Source organism: Sciurus carolinensis, chromosome X, assembly GCF_902686445.1.
Source record: "Sciurus carolinensis chromosome X, mSciCar1.2, whole genome shotgun sequence".
Taxonomy (NCBI): Eukaryota; Metazoa; Chordata; class Mammalia; order Rodentia; family Sciuridae; genus Sciurus; species Sciurus carolinensis.
The window spans coordinates 105687696-105700260 of NC_062232.1; the positions used below are offsets into that span (position 1 = coordinate 105687696).

Genomic DNA, 12565 nt, shown 5'->3' on the forward strand with positions numbered 1-12565 from the left:
TGTACAAAATAATGTATGCATAGCTGATGTTTAAGCTTCAGCTTTTCTCCTGGAAAATTTGACTCTGATAAATACATTCCTAGTAGGACAATTAAAAAAAGTAAACCATATTTAACCATTCAAAAACAAGCCTCACACTTAGTTACTAAGATGTTGAACACGTTTTATTTGTTTTTTACTGTAATATATCACATACTCATAATTGATGCAGATAAAAGAATCATCCATGTATTTAACACAAAAATGTAAACACCTACTCTGAGAACATCTGCTGGTTTTTCACTGTAAATGGCTACTTGGATGGTGTTACCTGAATACTACAGAAGGGTTTACTTTCTGAAATGTTGATTGTCCTGTCACATATAAGCCAGTTTTGAGCAGCTCTGAAAAACCGTAATATAAATGCTACCCAGGAAAGTAAGCAGAAATGCAGCAGCTTTTAATGAAGTCTGAGGGTCTGGGGTAGTGATGCTCAACTTTTCATGAGTACTCAAAATTTTTGATTAATTCTGAACAGTACTGTAATATTCCTTAACTAAGATAATATATTTTAAAAAACTTTATAGGTGTCAATGAAATAAAATCAACAAATACTGAGTTAACAACATTCCAATGAAATATGCTCACAATGGGGGCAATCTAGAACTTGAACTGCATTTTCCAATTGGAGTAAGTCTATAATGTGTAGCTCCTTAGGCCAGCCCCAAAGACACAGTTTTAGCCCATATTTACCCCAAATACTATACATCTGAAATTTGTAAAGGTCTCAATATATTATTGAAATATTGGTAAAACTAAAGTACCAAATAGTAGTGAGAACAATGACATTAGCCTGAAGAAAAATATGTGAATCACTCAAAGAGAGAACACAATAAAGTTTAACCTACAATTCTTTGTATGAGAAAGAAAAAATGTAGTGCTTTGGGGAAGGTGCAGCAAAGTCTTCAAGCCAAATTGTGATTGCAAAAACCACCAATTTTGTGCTCTTTTTCTCTGCCTAATGCACCAAGCACAGGTAAGTTGAGTCAGTTCCACCTGGAAGACAAAGGGCAGAGTTACAAGGACAAACACAAAGTGAAGAAAGTTAAACAGAGCTCAAATGTGCATATGCCCATTTTGAGGACAAGTTGATCATTCTTAACTCCAGAGGCCTGCATAGTGCCCATGGAGGCCCGAAGGGAGAGGTCCCCCAGCCACAAAGAGCTTCATCTCAGGCCAGTTGTAGCAGTGAGTGTAGAGTGCATTGGGGAACTCCTCCACCCCACCAAAGTAATTCACCCAGAGTTCATCGTGGTTGAGCCAACCTCTGCCACAGGTGAGTTTGAGCTTCCTCCCTGTGGGTCCCAGAAAGGAGTCCGAGCTGGCTGAGGACCTTTCTTCCAGGAACTTCTGGGCACGAATGTCATAGAAGAGCAGGGAGCCATGGCCTGTGCCCACAGTGACTATGTGCTGGTAGAAGCTCAAGGAGCGCACACCTGTGCCGCCCTCTCTGGAGCACAATGGCCGGATGTTTTGCTGGCGGTGGCGGGGATCCAGGAAAGATACATGAGACTGGGAGCCCACCGCATACAGGGACAATTCATCGCAGTAGGTCAGGCACACGTTCTCTCGGCAGTAAGGCAGCCTGATGGACAGCAGCCTGGATAGGGTGCTCCGCGCTTTCCACAGGTGGAAGTAGCCATCCAGGGACACTGCTCCCAGCTCCTGGTTCTTGCCGCTGAAGGCCAGGGCCCGCACTTTGCGGTTACTGGGATTGCTGCTGGCCCTGGGGATGGCCTCTACGTCCTTTGGGCGGATGTGGGTGTACAAGGGAAGTGCTGCATCGTTGTGCCAGGGAATGTTGCCAATAAACATGTCAGGGTCCACACGCCACAATGCCATGGTGCCATCACGGGAGCCACTCACGGCCACAGTGTCACTCATCCAGGCGATGGCGAAGATCCAGTCCCTGTGCCCGTGGCGGTCACCCAGGCAAACGGGGTCCAAGGTGGGCAGCTGGTAGACAGCAAGGCTGTTGGGATTTTCGCCCCCGGTGGCCAGAAGCGTCTTGGAGGGATTTAGTTCAATGGCATGAATACCGCAGGTAGGCTGATCACGCGCCAGGGCGGGCATTCGGTCCCGCATCAGGGGGATGCGATTGATTTGGCCCGACTGCACGTCTACCACAAAGAGTGTGTTACACTTGGTGCCACACACCACCTGCGTGGCGTTCAGCCACTGAGAAGCGAAAACCTTGTTGAGGGTGCCCAGGGCCAGCAAGCGCTCAGTCAGCAGCTCGGGCAGCCTCTGCACCGCGTAGCCACGTAGCTTGCCCTCGAAGCCCGGGAGCCAGGCGCGACCCAACGCGCCCACCGTGCGGCCCTTTAGGTAGTGCACCAGAGATCGAAGTGTAGCTGGCCGCTTCTGCTTCTTGGGCAGCAGCGGCCCCTCTCCGTGCCCCGCCGACATTAAGCCCTGGGACGACGAGCTCCCCGCGCCAGCCTCGAGCGCGGACGCTTTCCTCTTCCTGCTACCTGTTTGCTGTGGGGCCATGGTGGCCGGCGGGCGGGCAGCAGCGGTTGTGGAGGCGGCGCGGCGAAAACGGCGGCGCGTGGCACCCGTGTTGGCGGCGGCGGCGGCGGCGGCGGGGATGGCGGAGTCTCGGCGTAAGCCCAGAGCGCAGGGTCTCAAGTGCCAAGAGGCTGGGGCGACCGCCAGGCGCTGAGCCTACCTAGTCCGGGATGGGTTGGCGGCAAAGAAGGCGACAGCCAGGAGCCCAGCAAGGAATGCGGGGCGGGAGGGAGCTGTGCGCGAGCGGACCGCGGCTGCGAGGGTGACGCGGATCTAGGCGAGGGCGGGAAGTGCGGTCGTCTGGGAGGTGGCAGCGAAGTCAGCGTGGGCGAGGACTACGCGGGGGGCCTGAGCCGGAGAGGCGGAGGCAGTGGGAGGAGCGGGAGGGCGTGGGGTGCGGGGTAGTGCTCGCCCAACGGGGTGGGGGCTGGGAGGGGGCGGAGGAGGAAGAGGGAATGGAGCGGCGGAGGCGGGAAGATTCTTAGAGGCCGCGCTCCAGGACGCCAGAGTCCAACACGGGGAGTTTTACTACCCTGATAATAGCAGCCAACTAGCCTCAGAATCCCTACTTGAATAAATCTGAAGCCCGAAACAGTCAAGCACTGGACTAGAAGCCTTAAGTTTGATCTGTGGGAAGAAACAAATGTGCCTTTGATGTAATCTTGGGAAGCCCTTGGATAAGATTGCACGTTGAACTTAGTAGAGAACGGGAGTGTTTGAAAGTGGCAGGGACATTCCTTCCCTGCTAGTTCCTTTCTGCTATTCCGCCTTTCTCAGCACCTCTGCTAGTGGTGTCTTAAATAATTTCAACCAAATATTTTTTTTTCCTTCTTCTCTTCTCAAATCAAGGGCCCTGAGCTCCTGGATCTGAATCCTTGATGGGTGTCTTCCAAATGTAGACCCACTCCCATCGAGGGTAGGGTAGGGGAAACTTTGGACCAAAACGTCCTCAGAAACCTAGAAGGCTGCAATGATGATGGCATAGCGGGTGGATCTGTGGGCAGGAATGTGGGAGGGGTAAAGAGAAAGATATTCCTCTATGGTGCTGCCCTCTTTTGAACCTCAGAGCTGAGCTGGAGGAAGGGAGGAGAAGAGGTCCAAGAGAAACATACCTCCCTCCTTCTCCAGGAAGGGCAAGTTCAGCTCACATAGTCAGTCCCAGGAGTTCAGGGAGAGCTATGTCCTCTATGGAAGGCTCTGTGGGGCACTGGAGCAGTTCCCAGAGATATACAGAGTGTCCCCAGTCACGGATGGTGACAAAGAACTTCCAGAGAAACAACATGGGCACAGTGGTGATGGTGAAGATATTCAGAGCATGGGATTAGCAGTTTCAGGAGTCAGATGGTCTATATCTCTTCTGCAAGTTCGGTAAAGTCAATCTGTTAGCAGGACCAAACCAGGGCAAACCAGGGTTACACTGTGATACATAGCACTGGGAGGCTATGGGCTGATACCTAATCTACATAAGCCTAATCCTCCCTCCAGAAAAATGTGGTGCAAAGCAGTGGATGCATGTGATGGGCATGGGGGATGGGCTGTGGAGTGAATTAACTTTTCTCAACAAGAGGTGATTATGAAAGCTATTTTGTTGCTGTTCTTCTCCCCTGTCCCTAGCTCTCACCCTTTTGCCAAATAACCTCAAGTGCACATACAACAAGTACAAAATCTAGCTGTTATCCCTGTGCCCACCCCCTCGATATTCCTCCCCAGGTGTGATGCCTTTTCAAGAAGAGGGTGCAGTGGGGGGTGGGGAGCCTATGACTTCATAGAGATTTTATTAATAGAAATTAACTGACCAGACATTCCTTTAACTCAGCCTAAGATTTCCTTCTATATTTAAATTCTAACAGAAAAATCTGATATTAGGGGCTGGGGCTGTAGCTCAGTGGTAGAGCACTTGCCTTGCACGTGTGAGGCACTGGGTTCAATCCTCAGCACCACATAAAAAGTAAATGAAAAAATATATTGTGTCCATCTACAACTAAGAAAATATTTTTAAAAACTGATATTATGTAAGACTCCATGCATAGTTTTTGCCATTATAGCAGGAAAAATGGCTGAAAATTTGGGGATTATTAATCTATTTGGACATCTGTGTGTATACACACACACACACACACATGCACAACCTTTTATTTGTAAAAGTAAATAAGCTATTACGTCAGCTATTGTTTATTGAGACCCCATAGGTGTCATGGTCTCTGGAGTGCTGAACTAAACATTTCAAATGCTTTAACTTTCAGCTTCACAATAACTTTGTAAGGTAGGCTTTATTTTTATTGTGATACTTTAAAATGAGGGAACTGAAGCTCAGAAAGGGTTAATGACTCCCTCCTTCACACAGCTAGTAAATACTAAAGTCAAATATGAATCCCTGTGTTATTTCAACATTTTTGCAAATGACTACCACTCTATGTTATTTGACAAATAATTTTTCTGCTTATTTTTCTTTAAAACCATGTAATCTCACCTATCATGGAAACTTTACAGATGTTATGTCTTGTGTGGAGCTGAAAGCTACAATTTCTAAAATAAATAGTAAACGAAACTTATGTACATGTTCCATATGATATTTGAAAGCAAAGTATGAATCTGACACATATTTTTTTGTTTACAAGTTCCTTTTAATTAATATTTATGAGACCTCTGTTCACATCTAGTGTTTTCAAAAATATCTTTGGTAAGAATAACACCCATATATAATCTTGGTATCATGTCACCCTACTCTTGCTATACAAATATACAATATTTAAGTATTATAACAATGTGTCTGTATTCAATGCTCAGATGATTATTTTATTTTGTATTGATAAATGAGGTATATTAATTTCATGTAGAATGTTATATCTGAAACACATTTCATTTCCATTTACACTTTCAAATATCTATGATTGCTTTACTGAAAGATACACAAACATCTTCCAGAACAGAAATAAGTGATGCTCAGACATGCACAGATGTGAATATCAACTTTCAAGTTTGAATTTGAATTTTTATCTCATTGCTTCCATTTTTAATAAAATGCACTGCTAATATATAGAGTCATAAACATTTAATGTTGAAGCAGTAGATGAAAAAAATTCAGTTATTTGCATATCTTTCTTTGAACCCCCCCTCCCCCACAGCTTGTTGGTGCTCGGGATGGAGCCCAGGGACTTGCATGCACATGCTAGGAAAGTGCTTACCACTGAACTACATACCCAGACTCACATAGCCTACTGAAAGTCAGGGTTTCCATTAGGTACTTAAAGATATTTTTCATATCTTTTCTACATTTGTATGTATAGCCTTTGTTTTATCTTTATCAACAAGTATAAATATAAGACACTAGAAAATGAAACACAGTTAATAAAGCATGTTTTAAATTAATATATGGTAATGATACCCTGTTATTTATAACAGACACAAGGCAAACTATTCTTGAATGATTAAATTGAATAAATTTTCACTTAATCTCTAATTATAATACAGTTGTACCATTTCAAGCTGTGACCTTGTCAGGTCTCCTAAGATAAGCTGCTATGAATCTGTTTTGTAGTCAGATGGGAGGCTTCTTCAAGTCTCATGGTGCAGAAACTGGTAGAAATGACTCAGCACACTATGCTTGCTCCTACGAAGACACTTCCAAAGGCATATGCTGTTGAATGGGGTAAGAAAAAGATTTATTACATTATCATACTAGCAACTGAATTACAGGGAAGGAGGCAACTTTGACTCAATGACCTTTTGTTTGCTCCACCCCTCTCTATCTTCCTAAGAGGAAGAAATGTTTCAGAGCCCTAACTTGGGTGGACTTTGTCTTATGAGAGGATAGATTCAGTGATGGTTACATTTTATGGGAGGCACTGCAATGTAGTGGTTAAAGAGTGTGCTCTAGAGTCAGATAACATAATTTGGGTTGTGGTTCTACAGCTTGATGGTCTTGGAATAGGGCTAGTTATTATATTCACCTTGCCTTTACTCCCTTATCTATGAAATGGGAATAATAGTAGCATCCATGCCATAGGGTCATTTTAATGATTAAATAAGATCGAATATATATACATCACTGGGAACAGCATCTGGCAGATTATAAGCACCTAATAGGTTTCTCTTAAACCCTAACTACATTCCCTCCTTTCCTTCATTTAACTTTATCAAGGCAATGTGGTAGCCATGCTGTTAGTGGTTTTTGAGTGCCCACTGTTGTGCAAAGCACATATTCACCATTGCTGGATAATTGATATTTATGGTTGACTACTTGTCCACTCATATAAATCTGTATTCTCTTGCCAATCTATGGGTGAATATTAATTTGGTACCAAAATAATTTTATTTCTAGTAGATCCTCAGTTTGTGGAAGCACTCATTCTAAGAAGCACCAGAACTGGATTTCTGCTGCTAATAGCTGTGGATATAAACATATACTCTGAACAAAGAATTGATCTTTTCTTCAATTTAGGGCATTTCTCACTTATTTATATCAAATGGTTAAATTGGATAGAAGTGACTGAATAAGGGATAAGGGTCATGCTGCAATACAGGTGGGTATATAAAGGAAGTCCTGAATGAGATTATGCCTAAAAAATTGATTGAAAAGCCATTCTATTTTATGCTAGCAATGTTTTAACTGGGTATAGAAACCCAATTATTATTTTCCCTACCTGTGATACCTGTTTACCCCTAACTCCAAAAGCACAATATATGCCAATGAGTCCTAATTTTATATCTCCATCCCAAACCTATGTATTCAACTTTCTACTTGATACAGTAGATATCAAAATAGAAATGCAAATTCAACATGTATAACCTCAAGGTCTTGATTTCAACTCATGTAACTGAACTTTTATTATTTCCTGTCTTGATCAGTAGTATCACCATTCATTCAGCTGTGCAAACTGGTTTCCCAACAATGATCTTTCACACATATCTCTCCCTTATCTTCAGTTCCAGTGTTCTATCTTTTGTCATTTCTTAAATCCATTTCATTTTCAATTTCTCCACTGCCACAGGGTCTTACCAAACCACTGTTTGGTCTTGACTGAAACACTACAGTTGCCTGCTAAGTGATTTTCCTGCAACCAGTCTTGCCCTCTTGCACTCAATTCTCCACACTGCAGCCACAGCAATGGTTTCCAAATACAAATCTGTTCATGTCACTGCACCTATTTAAACAAACCAGTATTTGCCTATTGTCTTATGATAAAGATCAAAGTCATTAACACAAGCCTACAAGGCCCAACATGATATGACCTATGTTCTCCTGACACATTTCTACCTTCTCATTTTTTTTCTGCTCAGGCCATACTAGTCCATTTGAATTTCCTCAGCAATGTTGCATAAATAACTTCATGCCTCAGATCTTTCTTGCTTACTGTTCTTTCTGCCTGGAATGCTTTCTGCCTGCGGGTCTTTCCCAAGTTTTACCCCCCACGGATATTTGAACTTTTAACTCAGAATGTTTAACTGAACTTTTAGCTTATCCTTCAAATTTCAGGTAAAGTGTTACTTTGTTGGGGAAATTGTCCTTGACTCCCCAGATCAGGTCAGTCCTCTCTTCCCCTATTATACATAAAGATCATTGTGAAGTAACTTCATGGTTTTTATCACATTTCATGGTCATGAATTTCATGGTCATTTCTGTAACACTTTGTTTGATAGCTCTATCCACCAAAATGTGAAGAAACACAGAGATGGTATTCATTGTCCTCACTACTGTATCTCCAGTGCCTAGTTTGTCATAGAAGTGCTGTGTAATAGCTGAATGAAATTTTAGGGACCCTGGATCTTTCTTTAACTGATACACCCAAACTTTTCACACCATTTGACTAACCACCTCTTAATATAACAAAGGTTGGAAGGAATACCTTTTGTTACCTGACATTTTATAATTTGTCCAATTGTTTACCCTTCAGTTGCTTCCCTCATGAATCTCTCTGACCTATCAAAAATATAATCTGTATTTTCTGAAAGGTTAATTTTCTGTTACTATGAATCTCTATATTGATTGATGTGATAGAAGTCCCAGAAAACATTAATTAGTTTGGAAGCCCAGAACTCTGTCTACCATCCAGTCCAAAATAATATAATATTATTTCCAGTTTTTATCTATCATCATAACTCCAAGGACAAGCGTCAGATATTACAGGGTGGTATAAGTTGCAAGTAGACATTCAGCATTAATGCTAACCTAAAATGGGTGTTTTAATATCATGTAATAATCAGAGGAGACTGCAAGGATTTGATATTATTTCAAATAATATCAAATAAACTACTATATTGACTTAATATTTTGATAATCCTTTTAGATACATTGAATCTTCCTATGTTGTTGTTTAAAAAAAAATAATGTCTATAAGTAAGTGAATGGCATGGTTTTCCTGTTGAGAACTAGAGTCATGCCATTAATACTACTGTCCATAAGAAGAGCTCAACATTTATCATGTAAAATCCTAATGTCATTGTTTTCTTCCTATTTTAATTTTGTTTTAATTGACATAATATCTGTAATTATTTAAGGGGTACATTCTTATGAGTTGATACATGTATACAATATGTGATGATCAAATCAGAGCATTTTGCATTTCCATCTCCTTAAATATTATCATTTCTATATTTTGAGAACTTTCAAACACTTCTCTGGTTGTTTTGAAATGTTTAATTAATTGTTGCACACTATTGTTACCCTATTGCCATTGTTTTTTACAGTTGTCTTCCAAACTCAGTTGATCAATTCAATGTAAATTCTAGAAGGCATAGTAACTCATTCAGTTACTTTCATAGGAACATTTTATAGCAAGTCATCATGGAAAAAACAGTGGAAACTACTTTTTTGCATCAAATTTCATACAACTTTTCTACCTTCATAGAAAGTGCTCAGTAACTATTGTTCTGATCATTTTCTGGATCATTCACCTATGCCATGTGCTACTAGAACTTAGGCATTTGAATGGAACACTTGTCCAAATACATTAAAATTATTCGGAATGCATTTCCTGAGTAATATCTAGTTTGGTCTGCATATATCACAATATACTATCTCAGCGAAAAAAATAGGAAGTTCCCTCAGGATGAGACTACTGGTCATATTTCTCAACTTTCATAAAATGGAACCTTATTACATTATTGTAGCACAGTATACAATAGCATGGGTTTTTAATTTTTATTATTTTTTTAAAAAATCACTTTATTTCACTTTTTTGGTCCTTTTAAGTTATACATGACAGTAGAATCCATTTTGATATAATTATACAAGTATGGATTATATCTTATTCTAATTCAATTCCCACTCCCTTTCCTACTCCTTTCCTTTCCCCACCCTCTGCTCCCTTCCCTCTATTGATCTTTCTGGCAGTTACCCATAATTATTTTAATTTTTAAAAATTAATTTCGTGTAGATGTACATGATGTTGAGATTCACTATGGTGCATTCATATATGTACATAGGAAAGTGATGTCAGATTCATTCCATCTCTCCTTTTCAGTATGGGCTTTAAAAAACAAAACAAAATGACAATGACAACAACAACAAAAAAGAACAAAACCAAACAAAACCTGAAAAAGTGTGAGTCCTTAGACAACTTACTTGACCTTTCTATGCCTCACTTTGTCACAGATAAATGAACTTTCTACCTATTACAACTATATATAAGCAGATATTTAGTAAATGATATCTATCATTAAGGATCTGGAATTTCCCAACCTAAGGATCTGGCCATAATGAGAAACATAGACTACCACTGCTTTAGATCTCATTAGAGAATATAATTGAAATACCTCCATCTAGGTTTACCTTTCTCTAGATTGTCTACCATCTCCTTTTCTATGTATTAAATTTGTACTCCTCCTTCAATTCTAATCTCAAACACTACCAACACTATGATATCTCATTTGACTCTGCTGTATAGATTCAAGGGTATCTTTTTGTACAATAAGTGCATACTTTAATTGCAGGCATCAGCTTGCAGTTCTAAACTTCAAACCTCTTTAAGGTAGAAGTATTTTTAAAAATTCATTTGGATTCCCCAAACCTAGCACAGTGCCTGACATATCAATATTCCATAAATATTTGCTGAATAAACAAATAAACTTAGCTTCTATCAAAACCCTTTTTAATAAAATATAATACCATTCTGAATGCTGATTCATGTACTCTTAGTTTTATTCTCGAATCACCTTATGCCACTGTAATATGGGATCATATCTTAGTATTTGCTGAATCAGTTTCACTCAGACATTAATGTTATCCTTTAAGCAGTTATCAGAGGTCATTAAAAATAGCCAAACAGCTCTATGAATATTCTTTCAGCATTTATTGTAAATCTGTTATGAAGGACATTATTCATATCGCTCAATGTCCACTTTACACAATGTCACACAGTTAATTTATAATTTAAGCCTAACATCCTCTATCTCTGTGGAATTATTCTATTTCCTCTTTTCTTATGATGCAAACTGTATCTGAGTGCAGGTTATGAAGTCAGAGAGTCCTTGGTTTAAGTTGTGGCTCTATCTAGAAGTTTAGTTTTATGATGATGGGCAGGATAGTTTTTCAAACTCTAACTTCATCTGTAAAATGATGGTTAAACACCATCTCTTCAAGGTCTTAGTACAGACACATATGATATCAAAGTGCCTACAGAATTCCTGGCACATGGTATGTGTTCAGTCTGTGGCCAAAATTATTTACTCTTTTCTACTTGGTTGCTAGGAAGCACAGTGACAAATGTAATACTAAATGAATATAACTATATCAACTTTTTCACTTTTTCTCTTTCTTGTTCCTGATTTTGTATTTTATAGAGTTTTATTTGTGAAAGACAACTCAGTTACTTGTCAAAGAAGGTATACAAAAGATATAGATGTTATATAAAACAGAATTATCAGTGAACTCTGTGGAAAATAAAAAGCACCAGTTACTTAGAAAGCCTAAACTTATAATTATCATAGGCTGATGTAAAGCAGAGCAAAAAACGTTGAGTTGTAAGAAACACAGAGCCAAACCTCAATGTTTCTTTAAGTTTCTCCCCTTTAAAGTACCACATTCCCATACATAACATCATTAGATGCCATTCTAGTGGTTTCCCTCCAGACAGGAACTTTTATATATAAATACACATATAGGTATTAAAGCATCATTGGTTTGTTATTGTCAAGATTTTTGAGCTCAAAGATAGGAGGGGGTACCTACAGAACAAAGTCATGAAGAGAACAACAGAATGGAAGAAAATGGTTAAAATATTTTGCAAATAAAAGGGAAAACTAACACTGAACATTGACTTGCCTATACCTTAGTTTGCTTTAGGGAGAACTTACATACTATTCTCTGGAAAATAACTTAAAAAAAAGAAACAGTCACTTTACAATATGTCCTTTAATTAAAAAGATCAACTATGAAACATGCATTTGAATTGCTCACTGATATCCTTGTGAACAAAATGGAGAAAAGTGGGTAAGGTACTAGGGCAATTAGGTATATTGCAATGTAAAGAATTAATGATTAATGGTTGTAATTACTCAACAACGACACATGAAATGCCTGTAATATATTATGAAGGCATTAGATAGTAGGAAATACAAAGATTAATGAGACTTGAAGTCTTTGCCTTCAATGAAATGGCATCCTTTTGTGACAAAGAGACGAAATGGAAGAACCAAAAGAGCAGGCCAAACTCATTCACCAAAATTGGATCAGTTCTACATGTCAGAAAGTTTGTCAAGACCTGTGGGAATATTATATAGTTATACATTTCCTGATGTATATGCATACATTATGCACATATACTTACATATGTACATTTATTATATTGTGCATTTTATCCATCTGATAATAGCCTTCATTTATTGATAAAATATGTTGCAATGAAAATTGTACATATCTTTATTATACCCAGCAAACCTGCATGATAGAGCACGTTCTTTTTACCTTACAGATTAAGACACCAAAGTTTCAAAAGTGAAAAAGCTAAAATAAGTGGTATAGGTGAGATTCCAGTTTAGACCTCTGTCCTCTGATTGGAAAACCACACTGTGTACA

The 12565-nt window shown here is 39.6% G+C and overlaps 1 protein-coding gene across 1 annotated transcript; it reads right to left on the reverse strand.

The window, feature by feature from the left end:
- Positions 1–209: 209 nt before the first annotated feature.
- Dcaf12l2 (DDB1 and CUL4 associated factor 12 like 2) lies at positions 210–2807 on the reverse strand. Its single transcript, XM_047536670.1, has one exon. The coding sequence runs from the start codon at positions 2530–2532 to the stop codon at positions 1138–1140; it is 1395 nt and encodes a 464-aa protein (XP_047392626.1). The 5' UTR covers positions 2533–2807; the 3' UTR covers positions 210–1137.
- Positions 2808–12565: the final 9758 nt, after the last annotated feature.

What these genes read in the sequence shown, in the direction of transcription:
- Dcaf12l2 (XM_047536670.1), bottom strand. Translation starts at nt 2,532, where the DNA reads ATGGCCCCACAGCAAACAGGTAGCAGGAAGAGGAAAGCGTCCGCGCTC.